We start from the raw sequence: 23,462 nt of genomic DNA, 5'->3' as shown, positions 1-23,462 counted from the left end.
CACCAGCATGACTAGTATCTATGTGGACCCTACTACAGTTTAACCAGCTCAGCTATAGACTACACCAGCATGACTAGTATCTATGTGGACCCTACTACAGTTTAACCAGCTCAGCTATAGACTACACCAGCATGACTAGTATCTATGTAGACCCTACTACAGTTTAATCAGCTCAGCCATAGACTACACCAGCATGACTAGTATCTATGTGGACCCTACTACAGTTTAACCAGCTCAGCTATAGACTACACCAGCATGACTAGTATCTATGTGGACCCTACTACAGTTTAACCAGCTCAGCTATAGACTACACCAGCATGACTAGTACCTATGTGGACCCTACTACAGTTTAACCAGCTCAGCTATAGACTACACCAGCATGACTAGTATCTATGTGGACCCTACTACAGTTTAACCAGCTCAGCTATAGACTACACCAGCATGACTAGTATCTATGTGGACCCTACTACAGTTTAACCAGCTCAGCTATAGACTACACCAGCATGACTAGTATCTATGTGGACCCTACTACAGTTTAACCAGCTCAGCTATAGACTACACCAGCATGACTAGTATCTATGTGGACCCTACTACAGTTTAACCAGCTCAGCTATAGACTACACCAGCATGACTAGTATCTATGTGGACCCTACTACAGTTTAACCAGCTCAGCTATAGACTACACCAGCATGACTAGTATCTATGTGGACCCTACTACAGTTTAACCAGCTCAGCTATAGACTACACCAGCATGACTAGTATCTATGTGGACCCTACTACAGTTTAACCAGCTCAGCTATAGACTACACCAGCATGACTAGTATCTATGTGGACCCTACTACAGTTTAACCAGCTCAGCTATAGACTACACCAGCATGACTAGTATCTATGTGGACCCTACTACAGTTTAACCAGCTCAGCTATAGACTACACCAGCATGACTAGTATCTATGTGGACCCTACTACAGTTTAACCAGCTCAGCTATAGACTACACCAGCATGACTAGTATCTATGTGGACCCTACTACAGTTTAACCAGCTCAGCAGTACCAGAGAGATTAAACCCAGGATAGAGGGGCTGAGTGAATGTGGTCTGGACTCTGTGGAGGAGGGTCATTGTGTCAGAGACACTGTAGAAGGACAGAGTACCTGCCTTGTGATCCAGGTACACTCCTACTCTGGAGGACTGAGGGCCTGATACTTTAGTCTCAACATTATTGTGTCTCAAACAATAACCACCTCTAGAGCACCTTAAACTCCAGGACTTGTTATTGTTTCCAAATCCACCATCATTACCTCTCTCTGTTCTGCTGATGTCTTTATATGAGACTGCTGTTTCAACAACACTAAAAACATTACCAGTCCACTCCACCTCCCAGTAACAGCGTCCAGACAGACCCTCTCTACACAGAACCTGTAACGTGTTGGTGAATCTGTCTGGATGATCAGGATATGGTTGGACTTGGCCTGTACGTTTCACCTTTCTGTTCCCTTTAGACAGAGAGAGGTATGTGTATGCTGTGTTTGGGTCCAGTGTGAGTTGACAGGAATCTGGGAGAAGAGCAGAGCAGAGACCAATGAGGGGAGTCAGAACTATAAGTTAAGTCAGATACTGTATCTACCCTGTCTTTGATTAGAGCACAGCAGAGATCAAATCAGAGAAATATGAGGAGTCAGATAGATACCCAGTCTTTGATTAGATCTACTATTGCTATATATTTCTAGAGGGATTGTTAGGAGTGTCAGTAAAAAGAGACTGTTAGTTACTTCACAATAAAGAGACTCACATTGTAACAACTGTTCTCTGGTCTTGGGCTCTGGAGGCAGTACAACATCCACTATATTCACTACAGACACACAAACACATTGACAGAGAGAGGGAATGTTATCATCAGACCATATTCCACATGTATATGACTAGTAGGGAACTTTCAATGGTCTAAAGTTGATGTTCTTATTGTTTTCAACACACCTGTAGTGGAGATCTTGGTCCATTCTCCTTTAAGGAAGTCTTCTAGTTTCTCTCTCAGTTCAGACACAGTCTTACTCACATTTCCAAAGTACTGAAGAGGACGGATAACGATGCTGGGTAAGTCTGAAGATACACTGATACTGGAGAGAGACTGATAACTCTGGAGAGAGAGAGAGAGACAGAGAGAGAGGGACAGAGGTAGAGAAAGAGAGAGACAGTGATAAAGAGACAGAGGGAGAGAGAGGGACAGACAGAGAGAGAGAGAAAGGGACAGACAGACAGAGAGAGAGAGAGAGGGAGAGAGAGAGAGAGAGAGAGAGAGAGAGAGAGAGAGGGGGACAGACAGAGAGAGAGAGAGAGAGAGAGAGGGACAGACAGAGAGAGAGGGACAGACCGAGAGAGAGAGAGAGAGAGAGAGAGAGAGAGAGAGAGAGAGAGGGACAGACAGAGAGAGAGAGAGAGAGAGGGACAGACAGAGAGAGAGAGAGAGAGAGAGAGAGAGAGAGACAGAGAGAGAGAGAGGGACAGACAGAGGGAGAGAGAGGGACCGACAGAGGGAGAGACAGAGAGAGAGAAAGAGAGAGAGAGACAGAGACAGATGGACAGAGAGAGAGAGAGACAGAGAGAGAGAGAGGGACAGAGAGAGAGAGAGAGGGACAGAGAGAGAGAGAGAGGGACAGAGAGAGAGAGAGGGACAGAGAGAGAGAGAGAGGGACAGAGAGAGAGAGACAGAGAGAGAGAGAGAGACAGACAGAGAGAGAGAGAGAGACAGACAGAGAGAGAGAGAGAGACAGACAGAGAGAGAGAGACAGACAGAGAGAGAGAGACAGACAGAGTGAGAGAGAGGGACAGAGAGAGAGAGAGGGACAGAGAGAGAGAGAGAGAGACAGACAGAGAGAGAGAGAGAGAGACAGACAGAGAGAGAGAGACAGACAGAGAGAGAGAGACAGACAGAGAGAGAGACAGGGACAGAGAGAGAGACAGGACAACATAATGATGTAGATGAATAGTTTCACATGAAGTTCATTTCATATCACATGTAACAAGACAGTTTAGTTACCTGGAGGAAATGGATGTGATCCTCTGTGTGTGAGAGCTGCTCCAGCTCAGTGCTTCTCTTCCTCAGCTCAGCTATCTCCTGCTTCAGTTGCTCCAGGAGTCCTTCAGCTTGACTCACTTGAGCCTTCTCTTGGGCTCTGATCAGCTCCTTCACCTCAGAGCTCCTTCTCTCAATGGAGCGGATCAGCTCAGTAAAGATCTGATCACTGTCCTCCACTGCTGCCTGTGCAGAGCGCTGTTAAGAGAGAGAGAGAGAGACAGAGAGAGAGACAGAGAGAGAGACAGTAGGTACAGTAGCCTCTCTGCACCTCATTGAGTCAGAACGCTGCCACCCTGCTCTCCAGGTCCACCAGGCCTTGTCCCCCCTCCTGGACAGACAGGTACAGAACACCTGTTGGTCCTGCTCTACTCTCCTCCCTCCTGGACAGACAGGTACAGAACACCTCTTGGTCCTGCTCTACTCTCCTCCCTCCTGGACAGACAGGTACAGAACACCTCTTGGTCCTGCTCTACTCTCCTCCCTCCTGGACAGACAGGTACAGAACACCTCTTGGTCCTGCTCTACTCTCCTCCCTCCTGGACAGACAGGTACAGAACACCTCTTGGTCCTGCTCTACTCTCCTCCCTCCTGGACAGACAGGTACAGAACACCTCTTGGTCCTGCTCTACTCTCCTCCCTCCTGGTACCCCCTCCAGTAGCCTTCCCCGTAGCAGAGCTAGACCCAGCCTCTGCCCCCTGAGTCCTAGTAGACTGGACAATAGAACGAGTCCAAACGGCCAAAGAACATTGTCTGAGCTGGAACACTACCGAGGCCATAGCAAATGAATTGAAACGAACCTTCACAGAGCCTCTTCTGACTGGAATGATCCTTAGAATTACATTTCCCCTAAATGGCACCAAAAGATGTCTCCCTTTTTATTTGACCACTAAAACCTGTTCTTAGGACGGAACTGGAAAATAACAACTTGTCTCCCCTCCTGGACCGCTTGGTGTTAAGTAGCAAACTAGGTGAAAAATCTGTAAATCGCCTTTAGTAGGCAGATTTAGTCACTTAACCCTGGTGGCTCTGGATAAGAGTGTCTGCTAAATGACTCACATGTAAACTTAAATACAAAGTTAACTAGATATAATGTGTCATTTATAGCCTGGTACAGATAGTAAAACTACATTAAATACAAAGTTAACTAGATATCATTTGTGTCATTTATAGCCTGGTACAGATAGTAAAACTACATTAAATACAACGTTATCTAGATATCATCTGTGTCATTTATAGCCTGGTACAGATAGTAAAACTACATTAAATACAATGTTAACTAGATATCATTTGTGTCATTTATAGCCTGGTACAGATAGTAAAACTACATTAAATACAAAGTTAACTAGATATAATTTGTGTCATTTATAGCCTGGTACAGATAGTAAAACTACATTAAATACAAAGTTAACTAGATATCATTTGTGTCATTTATAGCCTGGTACAGATAGTAAAACTACATTAAATACAACGTTATCTACATATCATCGCCACATAACTTATGTGGAATTTAAAAGACACCGTTAACGTTACCGTTAGCTAGCTCACAACGTCTGTTACACTGTAACTTACCGGCAGCCTCACATAAAAACGTATTGGTTAACAAAGCTTTGATTATGACCAAAGTCTATAGTAGTGAAAAGTCTCTCTCTCTATTGTAACTTACCACAAATTGCCATCATAGCCTATCTACATGAATGTATCCTGTCAGAGTCTTTTCCTCTCCGTTAACCGTTAGCTAGCAGTCTCGAGCCACAGCTGACGTTGACCACAATGAGCTACAAGTAGGACTGACGTCACTAGCGGTGCAGCAGCCTCTGCAGCAGCAGCCTCCCCCGGGTCCTAGTGCCCGCCCGGTAACACGGTTAAGATGCGATGGAACGGTTGATGGGAAAACAACAAATCACAGAGAAAATATATTGACTGATATATTGAATTGTTTAGGGGGGCTTTAGCTTTGGCTTTAATAAATTCTGAAAATACTTGAAAACCAAAATAAAAAAGAATAGTAGCCCTCAGGAACCACAAAACCCTCACAGACCAACTTCTTCTTCTATGATATAATGGCGGTCCACAAACCAACGTTAAAGGTGCATGGCGCCACCTACTGTGCTGGTGTGTGTCCAATCACAGTTTACACCACTCTAAATCCTCCTACCTAACTCAGAACTTCAGAGAAAATAAAAAAAGAGTCCTACTAACTTCTAATAGACCCTCCCCCATCCCCCAAATCCCTTCCAACCCCCCCAACCCCATCCAACCTCAATGACCCAACACTTCAATCTTTCCCTCTCTTCAACATCCTTACAACAATATAACAACACATGCTCCACCGTTTCATTGACCATACCCTCCAGACACAAACCATTCACATACTGCCAACCAGATGTAAGGACCAGTTCAATGTACAATGTCCTAAACACAATCGAGTAAACACCACCTCTTCCTTCCTAATCTGACCTTTGATCCTTGGTCCACCGACCTTTAGAGGACATATAAATGCCGTCCCTTGTGCTCAGAGTCCCATCTCTTCTGCCACACATCTATCAAAATGTCTCTGATCTTACATTTGGCCTCACCTCTACCCAGTGGAACATTAATATCAATTATATCTTGTTTCAAAGCTCTTTTAGATAACTGGTCTACAATTTAATTTCCTTCCACACCTGAATGTGTTGGGACCCAGCAGAATCTCACTACTACACCCATTCTTTCAATTCTCCATAGTAACATTAATACCTACAACTGTCCAACCAAAACCACTGCCTTGTCTACTAGTATATTCCCAACAGTCATCTAGAACAGTAGCAGTGGGATGCTCAACCTCACAGCCTTTCAACCCAATAAGCTAATGACAATTTATTACGCCGTATATCCAAAGGCATCTCACCTGCATCCACTAGTAAGACACATACAGATGTTGATTTAAATGCACCAATACATATCCTTAAAGCTATATACTGGATTCTGTCCAGCTTCTGAAGACAAGTCTTTGCTGCTGTTCCATAAACTATACACCTGTAATCAATTGTTGTCCTGATCAGAGCTCTATAAATATCCATCAACGATTGTCTGACAGCATCCCATTCATAACCAGAGACCCACACAACCAACTACCACGAAAGTGATGGAATGAGAGAGAGAGAGACATCGTTACAACACTGTACATAGACATAATATAACGTTTCTTCTTCTTTGGAGTTTAACGATGGTTGGCATCCAATATGTTGCATTACCGCCCCCAACTGGACAATAATATAAATCTATTTTACTTTGTGATACAAAATGGGAAAATGGGAAATTATGATAATACTAAGCAACACCATGCCAACTAACCCTACACTCATTAAAAACCCACTACCCCATTCCACTACTTTGACCCTATCTGCTCCTGCACCATGCCAACTAACTCTACACTCATTAAAAACCCACTACCCCATTCCACTACTTTGACCCTATCTGCTCCTGCACCATGCCAACGACCTGGGAGGACAGGACACCACCACTCAACACACCCTGTAACTCTTCTGAAGTCAAATCTCGTATGACCAAATACTTCTCTGGTTCTGAACTCTTCACCACACCTTCTACCTCACTTAACTCTCCCTCATTCATTTCCATTTCACCTCCAGAACTCAGTCTGGCGCACGACTCACTCTGTTTGCACTTGAATTATAACATTTGAAATGTCTCTATTCTTTTGAAAATAAATGTGAGTGTAATGTTTACTGTTCATTTCTGATTGTTTATTTCACTTTTGTTTATTAACTATTTCACTTGCTTTGGCAATGTAAACGTATATTTCCATGCCAATAAAGACCTATGAATTTAATTCAATTGAGAGTGAGAGACAGCTCCGTTTTAATGTATAGGGGACATGAGTCGGTCATGGTTACTCATGGTTATGTGATGAGGTAGCCCAGTTGGTTACATGAAGTAGTCTATTCTCTGAAGTGGGGTCAGTGGGATTGGACCCCTCTCCCCCTCTCTTTCTCTCTGATTGGAGAAGAGAAATGGTGTGTCTCCTCTGGTCAACAATACTCACCTTGAAAGACTCCACAGCCTGTTGGAGCTCCTTCAGCTCCTTCTCTCTCTCCTGGGATCTCTGCTGGACCTTCTGCTGACTCATCCCCAGCTGCCTCTGTGGAGAATCACTCTTCAATGAGCTATCAAGCTTTATTAGTCCAGTAGATTAATAGTATAGTCATGTGACATAGGACCCAAAGAGAGGAAGGCCTACAATCCTGGGGAAGTCCCTTTACAATATGATATTATGTTGCTATGTGAATGATTATAGTTTTTATGGTAGGCCTACATGTATCAAGGGGTTGAGACTGAACTTTGGACTCATAAAAGGCCATTCAGAATGATAATAGTGTTTGACTTTAGAAAATGGTGATACATTTGGAGAATCTGGGTTAACATATCTATATACTCAAGGTTTCATTGTATTAACGGTGGTTGGCATCCAATATGTTGCATTCCCGCCCCCAACTGGACAATAATATAAATCCATGATACTTTGTGACACAAAATGGTAAAAGGAGATATTATGATAATACTAAATAACACCCTTCCAACTAACCCTACACTCATTAAAAACCCACTACCCCATTCCACTACTTTGACCCTATCTGTTCATGCACCATGCCAACTAACCCTACACTCATTAAAAACCCACTACCCCATTCCACTACTTTGACCCTATCTGCTCCTGCACCATGACAACTAACCCTACATCAAGGGGTTGAGACTGAACTTTGGACTCATAAAAGGCCATTCAGAATGATAATAGTGTTTGACTTTAGAAAATGTTGATACATTTGGAGAATCTGGGTTAACATATCTATATACTCAAGGTTTGTGTTCATATTTGTGGATCCATTTCATTTGAATTCTCTCATATTCAAACAGATTTAGTTCCTACTGTATCTTTAATTCTTTGTTTATCAGACAGTCACCAACAAGTTGTTCTGGTCTTACCTGTTTCTCAGTCCTCTCTGCTGCAGCTGACACTGTATCATGGCCTTTATGTTCATCCATTGTACACAGATAACAGATACACTGCTGATCGGTACGACAGTAAACCTCCAGCAGTTTGTCATGATGAGAGCAGATCTTCTCCTGTAGTTGTGCGGTGGCTTTGACCAGCTTGTGCTTCTTCAAAGCAAGAAATTCATAGTGAGGTTGGAGGTGAGTCTCACAGTAAGATGCCAGACACGCCAGACAGGACATGAGGGCTTTCTGCTTTCTGGTCCCAGTGCAGAAATCACACGCCACATCTCCAGGTTCAGCATAGCACAGAGCAGGAGGGGGAGCAGCCTGGAGTCCTGTCTTCTTCAATTTCTCCACCACTTCAGCCAGCACAATGTTTCTCTTCAGAACAGGCCTTGGGATAAAGGTCTGTCTGCACTGTGGACAGCTGTACACACCTTTCAGGCGATCCTGATCCCAGCTTTCTTTAATACAGCCCATACAGTAACTGTGTCCACAGGCAGTAGTCACCGGATCCTTCAGTAGATCCAGACAGATTGAGCAACAGAACAGTTCCTGATTCTCTGCCATTTTGGTGCTCTCTCCTGTTGGTTAAGCAATGGTGTGAAAGATGACTTTCTGTTTCATTGAACTCTACACCAGAGGACAGGGAGTGGCTTCCTACTGGACTGGGTTGTCTGTATGTAGAGGGGGTGTGGTTTCTTTGATAAGGAAGTATGACAGAGTGTTGGGTAGTAGGCAGAGATGGTTATTATTTATGTTACATATATTTGAAACACATTTTTTAATTACTTCTGAGTATTTTGACATTTTGAATTACACTGAACTGAACTATACTCCAATTTAGTTAGTATTTTTTATTTTCAAAATACATCATATTTTTCCTTACCATTTTTTGTAGCACTTCACGTTTTGTAGCCCCTCTTTAACCCTTTACTGGTATCAGAAGTCTGGCATGATAAGAGTGTCTGCTAAATTAACTTCTTTGGTATAAGCGGCAGCATTTTCACTTTTGGGTGAATTTCGTGCCCATAGTGAACTGCCTCCTACTCTGTCCCACATGCTAATATATGCATATTATTATTACTATTGGATATAAAACACTCTGAAGTTTCTAAAACTGTTTGAATGATGTCTGTGAGTGTAACAGAACTCATATGACAGGCAAAAACCAGAGAAAAAATCCAAACAGGAAGTGAAAAGTCTGAGAGTGGTTGTTGTTAAAGTCATCGCCTATTCAATTCCCTGTAATTTATGGATCTGTTTGCACTTCATACGCCTTCCACTAGATGTCAATAGTCAGTAGAACGTGGAATGAAGCTTATGCTGTGTTGGGAGGGGAATGAGTCAGTGGTCTGGCAGATTGCCAGTTCTTGGTCAAGCGATTTCCTCATTATATCGTCTTGCGTTCCATTACTTATAGAGACTGAAAAGAATTCTCCGGTTGGAACCTTTTTGGATATAAATGATAACAACATCCTGAAGATTGATTCTCTACTTAGTTTGACCAGTTTATTCGACCTGGAATATAACTTTTTGAAGTTTTCGTCCGACCTTTGCCTGCATCTGCGCGAGCGTTTGGACACGTGCTCTACACATGCTAGCATAATTAGCTAATTGGACATAAGTAATGGACATTACCGAATAAAACAACGATTTATTGTGGAACTAGGATTCCTGGCACTGCATTCTGATGAAGATAATCAAAGGTAAGGGAATATTTATGATGTAATTTCGTATTTCTGTTGACTCCAACATGGCGGAGAAATGTTGTTACCATCTGAGCACCGTTTCAGATTATTGCATGGTGTGCTTTTTCCTAAAGTTTAAAACTTTAATGGCTGCAGGGTGAATATTGAAAAAACTGGAAAATATGTGCACATTTTCAAATGGCCTCTTAAGAAATTTTTGATCTTACAATATGCATATATTTACTACTATTGGATAGAAAACAGTCCCTAGTTTCTAAAAACGTTTGAATTATTTCTCTAAGTGGAACAGAACTATTTTTACAGCCCATTTCCTATCCGGAATTGAGATTTCCAAATGCGATGTCTCTCTTTAAGAGCGTGTCTATAAAAGGTCATGTCACTTAGGACCGTAGAAACACGTCATACACGTTCATCTGGGTGTAATGCGGAAGTGAGAGAAGAAAGCAGTTGAATATCTCTTCCAGGGGCTGAACACAACATCTTGGAGTGAGACCTGCGCACTTCAAAAAAGATTCTGGGCAGGAATTAGAAAATGGACTTGGCTCATGGAAGACGCTCGGTAAAGGTGAATATGATCTCTGGCTACGATATTATTTGATACATGTCACAAAATCATCCTAAAGTATGTTTTTTCAATATAGTTTAATTATATTATTGAAATTTATTCTGGACTTTAGACGTGATGTGACGCAAGAATTGTTTGAAGAAAGAGAGATTAGCGCCGCACGGCCAGTGTGCATGCTAATACAAGAGGGAAATAGTTCGTTCTGGAACCCAACTAAAGACTGTACTGGACAATGGACCCCTTTACAACATTCTGATGGAATATCAACAAAGATAAGGACCCAATTTGGGATGCTTTTTCATATATCTGTCGAACTGTGCTATGCTAGCGTTTGACTAGAATCAATGCTGCCGTATGCTAGCTAATGTTGTAAGCTAATATAACGATATATTGTGTTTTCGCTGTAAAACACTTCAAAAATCGGAAATATTGGCTCTATTCACAAGTTCTTTGTCTTTCATTAGCTATCCACCATATATTTTCTGAAATGTTTTATGAGGTGTAATTAGTAGTTGACTTTGGTGTCTGTATTTTCTCTGGCTACTCCCGTGCGATTTCAGACTGTAGCTATGATGGGAGCAGTAATGTAAAACTGATTTATAGCTAAAATATGCACATTTTATGAACAAATCATAGATTTATTGTGTAACATGTTATAGGACTGTCATCTGAGGTAGTTTTTTCTAGGTTGTTTAGGTTGGTTCTAGGTTAGTTAGGTTGGCTTGTGCATGCTACTTGAATCATACTTGTGCTGCTTCTACTTGTCTGTTCACTTTTTTATTTGGTGGTGAGCTAACATAAATATATGTGGTGTTTTCTCTGTAAAACATTTAAAAAATCGGACATGTTGGCTGGATTGACAAGATGTTTATCTTTCAAATGCTGTATTGGACTTGTTAATGTGTGAAAGTTAAATATTAAAAAAAAATAGATTTTGAATTTCGCGCCCTGCAATAGAGCTGGATGTTGTCATAAGTGTACCGATGTCGGGACAGCCCGCCTAACAGGTAAAAAAAAATCTGACACAGCGGTTGCATTAAGAACCAGTGTATCTTTAATTATATGTAAAATATGTATCTTTCATCAAAGTTTATGATGAGTATTTCTGTTATTTTACGTGTTTGTTTGTGAGAATGCCAACAGGTTCCCTTAAGGGAGAGATTCTGTTGGGGAAAGGTTTCTGTGGGGGTTGACATTGAATAGGGTGTGTGCTCAAACACACATGCATGTGGGGGTCTGGGAGAGGAAGTGTGTCCATCTGATGCCTGAACAAAATGTTATACACTAATTGTAGTCTCACCCATTCATTTGTAATGACCTGTCAGTTTTGAGCGGGAACACCACAGGTGGACAAAAGTTAAATTAAACATCCAATATTTCATGAAAATCTTCAAAATGTATTTTGTGTGTTCAGAAGCCCTGTGTGGACAAAATCATGGAACCTTATGACGATCAGATTAAATTAACTACATTTTTCAGAGAGAACTTGCAAATCAGTCCAAGTCAACCAGAACACAGCAGGAGGGTTAAATATGTATTTCAAATACATATAACATAAATACTCCACATCTCTGTCTCCACATTATCTTCTGTAAAGTGTTGAAGGGAAGTCCTGCTGTTGGAAGTGTACTCCACCCTAAAGCCACTCTCCAATTAGGGCCACATCCTAGCTAAGCAGTACACCTTGCTGCAGTCAGCTCTCTATGCTCGTTTGGTGAGTCACCATGCGGTTGCTGGGTCTCCAGCCCAGCCACTATCTCATATAGTATTCTACTACCAGGTTTGAGCAAAAATGAAAAAATACTATTTCAAAATATAGATACAAAATACCATAAAGATCAATGTATAAAAATAAACCACAAATACTGATACAAAATACCATAAAGAACAATGTATCAAAATAAACAACAAAATACTTGCACACAACACCTGCATTTTGTATTTAATGAAATGTAACATACTTAATTTTAAACAAAAATACACTTGCAAATATTTGGCCCAAAGAGCAACAAGATTCTCAGTAATGGCTAAAACCCCTTTTTTCTTGCTTCTTGACAGTGATACTGTATGTTGTTATCTACCTTAGTTGAGCAAGTCACTCTGGAGAAGCTAAATGAATAAAATCTATATCTGAATATGAACATACTAAATAAACTGCAAAGCACACTGGGTAGTCTTATTGGTCTTGTTTTGGGGAGGAGCTCATTAGAATAATACTCAGCATGGTTTACAATTATTCATGTATACATTTACATGTTAGTAATTTAGCAGATGCTCTGTTAAGTGCATTCATATTACTAAGACAGCTAACTGAGACAACAATATATTACAATTGTATCAAATACATTTTCCATCAACAAAGTATTTATTAACATTTTTACATTTATATTTAGTTAAAGTTATAGAGTAACAGTAATATATTATTCACCAGTGCCCCCTGATGATAGCATCACAAAGTCATTTTCTATGAAAATCTCTAAAGAACTCAACTTTCTTGTGATTATTTGACTGGTATATTAAGGGTTGTACATCTCCTATGGTAGGAAAGTGTCACTGACAAATATGTTCAACCTTTTATTCAAATAACTTCTGTAAAAAACCCTTAACAGGCCTTTGCAGACATGGTGAGAGTCAGTTTGGTTTTCTTTGACAGTCAATGTGTAATGATAATGGTGTAGGTGCTGTATGCCTTTCCTACCTAATATCGCACTAATATCAATAGTGGATGTTGTATCAGTTGTATCTCTATTTCCTGTCTTCTCACCTGCCCATAAAACACAACCTCCTCTGTCTTCTCACCTGCCCATAAAACACAACCTCCTCTGTCTTCTCAGATGTCCATAAAACACAACCTCCTCTGTCTTCTCATATGCCCATAAAACACAACCTCCTCTGTCTTCTCACCTGCCCATAAAACACAACCTCCTCTGTCTTCTCACCTGCCCATAAAACACAACCTCCCCTGTCTTCTCACCTGCCCATAAAACACAACCTCCTCTGTCTTCTCATATGTCCATAAAACACAACCTCCTCTGTCTTCTCACCTGTCCATAAAACACAACCTCCTCTGTCTTCTCATATGTCCATAAAACACAACCTCCTCTGTCTTCTCATATGCCCATAAAACACAACCTCCTCTGTCTTCTCACCTGCCCATAAAACACAACCTCCTCTGTCTTCTCATATGTCCATAAAACACAACCTCCTCTGTCTTCTCATATGCCCATAAAACACAACCTCCTCTGTCTTCTCATATGCCCATAAAACACAACCTCCTCTGTCTTCTCATATGTCCATAAAACACAACCTCCTCTGTCTTCCCACCTGTCCATAAAACACAACCTCCTCTGTCTTCTCATATGCCCATAAAACACAACCTCCTCTGTCTTCTCATATGCCCATAAAACACAACCTCCTCTGTCTTCTCACCTGTCCATAAAACACAACCTCCTCTGTCTTCTCATATGTCCATAAAACACAACCTCCTCTGTCTTCTCATATGCCCATAAAACACAACCTCCTCTGTCTTCTCACCTGCCCATAAAACACAACCTCCTCTGTCTTCTCATATGTCCATAAAACACAACCTCCTCTGTCTTCTCATATGTCCATAAAACACAACCTCCTCTGTCTTCTCATATGTCCATAAAACACAACCTCCTCTGTCTTCTCACCTGCCCATAAAACACAACCTCCTCTGTCTTCTCATATGTCCATAAAACACAACCTCCTCTGTCTTCTCATATGCCCATAAAACACAACCTCCTCTGTCTTCTCACCTGCCCATAAAACACAACCTCCTCTGTCTTCTCACCTGTCCATAAAACACAACCTCCTCTGTCTTCTCATATGCCCATAAAACACAACCTCCTGTCTTCTCATATGCCCACCAATTCCACTTAAAAGGATCCTTACGACCTATAATTACTTGTAGAATGATAGTTATGTCAACTTATACAAAATATGTTGAGGGTTTTACTAGTTCCTCAGGGTGTAGGGTATTATACGTCTTATAGGTATTATCTTTATCAAACCAGTCTTTTCTTATACAATGACAGAACTCCTTCCTGCCGTCCTCACTTCCAAAAATCCCTTTATAGTTTTACAACCCAATATATATATATATATATCCAATGTAATGCCTTTATCTATATACTATCTATATACTGTTCCTCGTCCTCCTCCGTAGTAAAACATCTACATATAACGGCTCTCAGTCCTCAGACCAAATTACCAATTCTCCATTCGTTTACCTCCCCACCTACTGCACATTTCACTCACACCAAACACATAAGGACAGACAACAGATTATTTCTATCTCCCAGGTGCCCCAAAGGTTATCGCCTGTTTCAGAACTCTCACTCAGATACAGCTTCTGTTCCTAACTACTCTTGAGTACCCTTCTGGAAGTTACCCCAGCACCCCTAACTGTCACGCCCTGACCTTAGTTATCTCTGTTTTTCTTTATATTTTGGTTAGGTCAGGGTGTGACTAGGGTGGGTACTCTAGTTTTGTATGTCTAGGGTTTTTGTATGTCTATGTTGGCCTGAAATGGTTCCCAATCAGAGACAGCTGTTTATCGTTGTCTCTGATTGGGGATCATATTTAGGTAGCCATTTTCCTTTGGTGTTTGTGGGATCTTATTCTATGTTTAGTTGCCTGTCTGCACTATCCGTATTAGCTTCACGTTTCGTTTTGTTGTTTTGTTTGTTTGTTCTTTCTTTAATAACAGAAGAATGTAGGCATACCACGCTGCGCCTTGGTCCGATCCTTACGAGGAACGAGACACTAACACTCAGAAGGCGAGCTACTGTTAACTTTCTTAGCGGTCTATTTTCCTGAATATCCTGTCTGACGTGCTCACAGGCTCTTATTTTGTAAATCTATTGGAAACATCTATGTCCGTCACCCAAATTGCAATTCCTATGGCTTCCACTAGATGTCAACTGTCTTTATTCAGGGCTTGAGGCTTGTATTTTGAAAAATGAATGAGTATTTTGAAATCTGACAACGATTACCAAGATTCTAAGCTTTTGAATGGTGTTACACTTGTATTTCCATGAATGAATAATATTAAGATTTGTTATTTTGAAATTGGCACTGCAATTTCACCGGATGTTGTGGAAAATGATCCCGCTAACGAGATCCGTGCATTAAGAGATAATACATATAACAAATAACACACATTGACAACAATTACCACACATTCATTGACTTATACATTATAACATTATAACTTATACATACTTACATTGACTTATACATTATAACATTATAACTTATAACATACTTATATTGACTTATACATTATAACATTATAACTTATACATACTTATATTGACTTATACATTATAACATTATAACTTATAACATACTTATATTGACTTATACATTATAACATTATAACTTATACATACTTATACATACACATTTTAGGTTCCTTTGTTTTTACAATTACAAGAGGGAGGCGGCACTTTTACATACCAGCGAAACATCGACAAATTAGTCCACAGTTATCTTCCGGGTGACTCTCAAAAAACTTGGCTTGACCACAAACCCAAGGGCTCTTTTAAATGTAACCAGTGCAACCATTGCAGTAATATTGCACAGAAAAAGTATTTTGTTGACACAGCTTCTAAAATGGAGTATTACGTCAAGCATTTTATTAACTGCAAAACCACTCATGTCATCTATAGATTAGAATGTCCACAATGCGTGGTGTTCTACATTGGACGGACAAAGAGACGCCTTCAAGATCGCTTGGCGGAACACAAGTACACCATACGGGTAGGCAATGAAGACTAGCCCATGGCAAGGCACTACAAGTCCTTACACCATGGCTACCCTGCCTCCCTACAAGCTATGGGTATTGATCATGTTCCGGCCTCTATTAGAAAAGGGGACCGTCTTAAACAATTAAACCAAAGGGAAAGTTTTTGGATTTACAAACTACAGGCCACTAAGTACCCTGGTTTAAATGAAGACATGGATTTCTCACCCTTCCTGTAGGGTCATGATGGGTCCATTTGCTGACATCTAGTGGACATTTTGCTCAAACGCCCTCAGCTATGTTTGGACTGTTGTTCATGTTTTGCTGTGGTCTAGTGTACTGTGGAATATATTGCTTTCTTGTTCTGGACACTTCTCCCAGTCATGGTTAGGGTTGGAACTGCCTCGCTGGGTGTTCTGATGCTTCTAGCTTGGAGTTGTATGCTCATGATAACATAGCTACAGTATTTCACCTTTTCATGTGTATATTATTGCTTACTAGGTGTGTCCAATTTGGTAACCACTCCCTCTTCTAATTAGGGCTAATTGGAAAAGCCTTTCAAAAGAGGACATTGTATTCTCCCTTTTCTGTACTCCCTGACGAAGGCCATGCAGCCGAAACGCGTCGGTTTGTAAACACCTTTGTTTCTATTGAACATGCCATACTAATAAAGGCATTTTAATTAATTATATGAAGAGTGCCTTGGTCCTCCTTTCTTTTTGATGACCAATTTACCCCTTTTACCAAAGAGCACCTTCTATCTACCAAAATATACTATAGTGTACCTTAGTAGCGCTTCCCTTCCTCCTCTTTGTACATTGTATCCATTGAAAGTCCCCCCTCCCCCCATTGTAGCTAATTATCTAGAACACATTGTACAGTTTTACAACCATGTATGAGTTATTATGGACGCTTATAGTTAGTATCACATCATATAAGTTTAAGACATTACAACATTCATTAAAAGCATTATAGATATGTACTTCATAGAAACTGTTACCCATTATATATTCTAACCACTCTATTTCATTTAATTCATATTAAGGGTCCTAACTTAGGAACTAAAATATTTGTCTCCTACTCAACTTTGCCTGCAGTTCTCTCTCTCTCCCTCCCTTCCTCTAACCCCTCCCTCTCTCACTCCCTCCTTCCCTCCATCTAACCCCAGCCCTCTGGCAGAACCAGGAAGTCCCTCCCCTTCACAAACTCTTATGTGGAAACGAAACTGATCTGATTCTCTCTGTCGTCTGTCTGTGTGAGAGTGAACAACCGTCCAAATGGCTCAACAGGGAGTTCTGCTGGACCAGGACCAGTTCTGTTGTTCTGTCTGTCTGGATCTACTGAAGGAGCCGGTCACTACTGCCTGTGGACACAATTACTGTAGAATCTGTATTGAGGGCTGCTGGGATCAGGATGTTCTGAAAGGGGTCTATAGCTGTCCTCAGTGCAGAGAGACCTTCACTCCAAGGCCTAATCTGAGGAAAAATAACATGTTGGCTGAGCTGGTGGAGAAACTGAAGAAGACAGGACTCCAGGCTGCTCCCCCTCCTGCTCTGTGCTATGCTGGACCTGGAGATGTGGCGTGTGATGTCTGCCCTGGGACCAGAAAGCAGAAAGCCCTCATGTCCTGTCTGGCGTGTCTGGCCTCTTACTGTGAGATTCACCTCCAACCTCACTATGAATTTCCTGCTTTGAAGAAGCACAAGCTGGTCAAAGCCACCGCACAACTACAGGAGAAGATCTGCTCTCATCATGACAAACTGCTGGAGGTTTACTGTCGTACCGATCAGCAGTGTATCTGTCTGCCGTGTACAATGGATGAACATAAAGGCCATGATACAGTGTCAGCTGCAGCAGAGAGGACTGAGAAACAGGTAAGACCAGAACAACTTGTTGGTGACTGTCTGATAAACAAAGAATTAAAGATACAATAGGAACTAAATCTGTTTGAATATGAGAGAATTCAAATGAAATGGATCCACAAATATGAACACAAACCTTGAGTATATAGATATGTTAACCCAGATTCTCCAAATGTATCACCATTTTCTAAAGTCAAACACTATTATCATTCTGAATGGCCTTTTATGAGTCCAAAGTTCAGTCTCAACCCCTTGATACATGTAGGCCCACCATAAAAACTATAATCATTAACATAGTAACATACTATAATATTGTAAAGGGACTTCCTCAGGATTGTAGACCTTCCTCTCTATGGGTCCTATGTCACATTACTATACTATTGATCTACTGGACTAATAAAGCTTGATAGCTCATTGAAGCATGATTCTCCACAGAGGCAGCTGGGGATGAGTCAGCAGAAGGTCCAGCAGAGATTCCAGGAGAGAGAGAAGGAGCTGAAGGAGCTCCAACAGGCTGTGGAGTCTTTCAAGGTGAGTATTGTTGACCAGAGGAGACACACCATTTCACTTCTCTCCTCCAATCAGAGAGAGAGAGAGGGGACCTTATCCAATCCCACTGACCCCACTGTTGGGAACAGGCTGTCTGGACCCCTTTCAGAGAATAGACTGTTTAATGTAACTGACGGGATATGAACCCAGGTCTACCGCGGGAGAAACCAACATCTTGACCGTTACACCAAGAGGACATTCCCTATTGGACCGACATTGATTTAGAAGTAGCAGGCGGGGCTACCTCATCACATAACCATGAGCAACCATGACTGACTCATGTCCCCTATACATTAACGTGGAGCTCTCTCTCAATTCAATTCAAAGATCTTTATTTGCTTGGGAAACATATCTTTACTATGCCAAATAAGTGAAATAGATAATAAACAATCATGAATGAACAGTAAACATTACACATTTATTTTCAAAAGAATAGAGACATGTCAAATGTTATAAATCAAGTGCAAACAGAGTGAGTCGTGCGCCAGACTGAGTTCTGGAGGTGAAATGGAAATGAATGAGGGAGAGTTAAGTGAGGTAGAAGGTGTGGTGAAGAGTTCAGAACCAGAGAAGTATTTGGTCATATGAGATTTGACTTCAGAAGAGTTCCAGGGTGTGTTGAGTGGTGGTGTCCCGTCCTCCCAGGTCGTTGGCATGGTGCAGGAGCAGATAGGGTCAAAGTAGTGGAATGGGGTAGTGGGTTTTTAATGAGTGTAGGGTTAGTTGGCATGGTGCAGGAGCAGATAGGGTCAAAGTAGTGGAATGGGGTAGTGGGTTTTTAATAAGTGTAGTTTTAGTTGGAAGGGTGTTTTATTAGTATTATCATAAAGAGGGAAAGATTGAAGTGTAGGGTCATTGAGGTTGGACGGGGTTGGGGGGGGTTGGAAGGGATTTGGGGGATGGGGGAGGGTCTATTAGAAGTTAGTAGGACTCTTTTTTATTTTCTCTGAAGTTCTGAGTTAGGTAGGAGGATTTAGAGTGGTGTAAACCGTGATTGGACACACTCCAGCACAGTAGGTGGCGCCATGCACCTTTAACGTTGGTTTGTGGACCGCCATTATATCATAGAAGAAGAAGTTGGTCTGTGAGGGTTTTGTGGTTCCTGAGGAGGGTTACTATTCTTTTTTATTTTGGTTTTCAAGTATTTTCTGAATGTATTAAAGCCAAAGCTAAAGCTACCCTAAACAATTCAATATATCAGTCAATATATTTTCTCTGTGATTTGTTGTTTTCCCGTCAACCGTTCCATCGCATCTTAACCGTGTTACCGGGCGGGCACTAGGACCCGGGGGAGGCTGCTGCTGCAGAGGCTGCTGCACCGGTAGTGACGTCAGTCCTACTTGTAGCTCATTGTGGTCAACGTCAGCTGTGGCTCGAGACTGCTAGCTAACGGTTAACGGAGAGGAAAAGACTCTGACAGGACACATTCATGTAGATAGGCTATGATGGCAATTTGTGGTAAGTTACAATAGAGAGAGAGACTTTTCACTACTATAGACTTTGGTCATAATCAAAGCTTTGTTAACCAATACGTTTTTATGTGAGGCTGCCGGTAAGTTACAGTGTAACAGACGTTGTGAGCTAGCTAACGGTAACGTTAACGGTGTCTTTTAAATTCAATATCAGTTATGTGGCGATGATATCTAGTTAACGTTGTATTTAATGTAGTTTTACTATCTGTACCAGGCTATAAATGACACAAATGATATCTAGTTAACGTTGTATTTAATGTAGTTTTACTATCTGTGCCAGGCTATAAATGACACAAATGATATCTAGTTAACTTTGTATTTAATGTAGTTTTACTATCTGTACCAGGCTATAAATGATATCTAGATAACATTGTATTTAATGTAGTTTTACTATCTGTGCCAGGCTATAAATGACACATTATATCTAGTTAACTTTGTATTTAAGTTTACATGTGAGTCATTTAGCAGACACTCTTATCCAGAGCCACTAGGGTTAAGTGACTAAATCTGCCTAAAAAAGGAGATTTACAGATTTTTCACCTAGTCTGCTACTTAACACCAAGCGGTCCAGGAGGGGAGACAAGTTGTTATTTTCCAGTTTGGTCCTAAGAACAGGTTTTAGTGGTCAAATAAAAAGGGAGACATTTTTTGGTGCCATTTAGGGGAAATGGAATTCTAAGGATCATTCCAGTCAGAAGAGGCTCTGTGAAGGTTTGTTTCAATTCATTTGCTATGGCCTCGCTAGTGTTCCAGCTCAGACAATGTTCTTTGGCCGTTTGGACTCGTTCTATTGTCCAGCCTACTTGGACTCAGGGGGCAGAGGCTGGGTCTAGCTCTGCTACGGGGCAGGCTACTGGAGGGGGTACCAGGAGGGAGGAGAGTAGAGCAGGACCAAGAGGTGTTCTGTACCTGTCTGTCCAGGAGGGAGGAGAGTAGAGCAGGACCAAGAGGTGTTCTGTACCTGTCTGTCCAGGAGGGAGGAGAGTAGAGCAGGACCAAGAGGTGTTCTGTACCTGTCTGTCCAGGAGGGAGGAGAGTAGAGCAGGACCAAGAGGTGTTCTGTACCTGTCTGTCCTGGAGGGAGGAGAGTAGAGCAGGACCAAGAGGTGTTCTGTACCTGTCTGTCCAGGAGGGAGGAGAGTAGAGCAGGACCAAGAGGTGTTCTGTACCTGTCTGTCCAGGAGGGAGGAGAGTAGAGCAGGACCAAGAGGTGTTCTGTACCTGTCTGTCCAGGAGGGGGTACAAGGCCTGGTGGACCTGGAGAGCATTCGGACTCAATGAGGTGCAGTACCTACTGTCTCTCTCTCTCTCTCTCTCTGTCTCTGTCTCTGTCTCTGTCTCTGTCTCTGTCTCTGTCTCTGTCTCTGTCTCTCTCTCCAGCGCTCTGCACAGGCAGCAGTGGAGGACAGTGATCAGATCTTTACTGAGCTGATCCACTCCATTGAGAGAAGGAGCTCTGAGGTGAAGGAGCTGATCAGAGCCCAAGAGAAGGCTCAAGTGAGTCAAGCTGAAGGACTCCTGGAGCAACTGAAGCAGGAGATAGCTGAGCTGAGGAAGAGAAGCACTGAGCTGGAGCAGCTCTCACACACAGAGGATCACATCCATTTCCTCCAGGTAACTAAACTGTCTTGTTACATGTGATATGAAATTAACTTCATGTGAAACTATTCATCTACATCATTATGTTGTCCTGTCTGTCCTCTCTCTCTCTCGCTCGCTCTGTCTCTGTCTCTGTCTCTGTCTCTGTCTCTGTCTCTGTCTCTGTCTCTGTCTCTGTCTCTGTCTCTGTCTCTGTCTCTGTCTCTCGCTCTCTCTCCAGAGTTATCAGTCTCTCTCCAGTATCAGTGTATCTTCAGACTTACCCAGCATCGTTGTCCGTCCTCTTCAGTACTTTGGAGATGTGAGTAAGACTGTGTCTGAACTGAGAGAGAAACTAGAATACTTCCTTAAAGGAGAATGGACCAAGATCTCCACTACAGGTGTGTTGAAAACAATAAGAACATCAACTTTAGACCATTGAAAGTTCCCTACTAGTCATATACATGTGGAATATGGTCTGATGATAACATTCCCTCTCTCTGTCAATGTGTTTGTGTGTCTGTAGTGAATATAGTGGATGTTGTACTGCCTCCAGAGCCCAAGACCAGAGAACAGTTGTTACAATGTGAGTCTCTTTATTGTGAAGTAACTAACAGTCTCTTTTTACTGACACTCCTAACAATCCCTCTAGAAATATATAGCAATAGTAGATCTAATCAAAGACTGGGTATCTATCTGACTCATATTTCTCTGATTTGATCTCTGTTGTGCTCTAATCAAAGACAGGGTAGATACAGTATCTGACTTAACTTATTGTTCTGACTCCCCTCATTGGTCTCTGCTCTGCTCTTCTCCCAGATTCCTCTCAGCTCACACTGGACCCAAACACAGCACACACACTCCTCTCTCTGTCTAAAGGGAACAGAAAGGTGACCTATACAGACCAAGTCCAACCATATCCTGACCATCCAGACAGATTCACCAACTGGTGTCAGGTTCTGTGTAGAGAGGGTCTGTCTGGACGCTGTTACTGGGAGGTGGAGTGGACTGGTGATGTTTTTACAGCAGTCTCATATAAAGACATCAGCAGAACAGGGACAGATGGTGTATTTGGAGACAATAACAAGTCCTGGAGTTTACTGTGCTATAGAGGTGGTTATTGTTTCAGACACAATAATGTTGAGACTAAAGTATCAGGCCCTCAGTCCTCCAGAGTAGGAGTGTACCTGGATCACAAGGCAGGTACTCTGTCCTTCTACAGTGTCTCTGACAGAATGACCCTCCTCCACAGAGTCCAGACCACATTCACTCAGCCCCTCTATCCTTGGATATTTTCCACTTTTCTCTAGTTCTGCTGAGCTGATAAACTGATTTGTTATTAATTAAAATTCAATACAATGTTTTCATATTTTTGTAATTGCAATGTTTTAATTTTGTACATTTCCATGAATCATGATGTCTGGTGTTGATGTATATTGGTTGTCATTCAGAACCATTGATATGTTTTCTCAGTTGGTTTTCTGTCTCTATGTAATTCTCCTCAGTATCATTGATCAGCTTGTTGGTCCTAATTGATGTGTTCTCTGTCACCTGGAGCTGCATGGAAAATGGTCCAGGAACTAAAGGACAATTCAGGACTAGTCAGCCCACTACAAGCTGGTATCACTTACTTTCTACTAAACTATATGGACTGGTTTCCCAGACACAGATTAATCCTAGTCCTGGACTAAAAAGTATGTTCAATGTAGATGTCCAGGAAACCGTCCCTAAATGTGTCATCTTTCATCCTCCCATACTGCTCAGTCCAGCAACATTAAACCTGTCCAGCAGGTGGTGCTATTGACCAAACAATAAAACCAGCAGATATCTTGACTTGCCACTCAGTATATCAGTAATGTTCAGAATAGTACTTTAATATCATTGGAGATT

At 41.7% G+C, this 23,462-nt stretch overlaps 2 protein-coding genes across 2 annotated transcripts; one reads left to right on the top strand and one right to left on the bottom strand.

Annotated features, from left to right (window-relative positions):
• Positions 1-6: 6 nt before the first annotated feature.
• Positions 7-8,654, bottom strand: LOC129854905 (tripartite motif-containing protein 16-like). Its single transcript, XM_055922049.1, has 6 exons — positions 8,053-8,654; positions 7,115-7,210; positions 3,033-3,266; positions 1,973-2,132; positions 1,788-1,847; positions 7-1,551 (listed from the first exon to the last, which is right to left on the bottom strand). Exons 1-6 carry the CDS (start codon positions 8,632-8,634, stop codon positions 1,025-1,027), a joined length of 1,659 nt encoding a protein of 552 aa, XP_055778024.1. The 5' UTR covers positions 8,635-8,654; the 3' UTR covers positions 7-1,024.
• An 8,680-nt stretch (positions 8,655-17,334) lies between these two features.
• LOC129854902 (tripartite motif-containing protein 16-like) lies at positions 17,335-23,165 on the top strand. The gene is made up of 6 exons (XM_055922047.1): positions 17,335-17,985; positions 18,409-18,504; positions 21,375-21,608; positions 21,814-21,973; positions 22,099-22,158; positions 22,392-23,165. Exons 1-6 carry the CDS (start codon positions 17,389-17,391, stop codon positions 22,880-22,882), a joined length of 1,638 nt encoding a protein of 545 aa, XP_055778022.1. The 5' UTR covers positions 17,335-17,388; the 3' UTR covers positions 22,883-23,165.
• Positions 23,166-23,462: the final 297 nt, after the last annotated feature.

This window comes from Salvelinus fontinalis, chromosome 5, assembly GCF_029448725.1.
Source record: "Salvelinus fontinalis isolate EN_2023a chromosome 5, ASM2944872v1, whole genome shotgun sequence".
NCBI classification, from domain to species: domain Eukaryota; kingdom Metazoa; phylum Chordata; class Actinopteri; order Salmoniformes; family Salmonidae; genus Salvelinus; species Salvelinus fontinalis.
The sequence above is the reverse complement of the archived record's forward strand: the minus strand, read 5'-3'. Positions and strand labels throughout refer to the sequence as shown.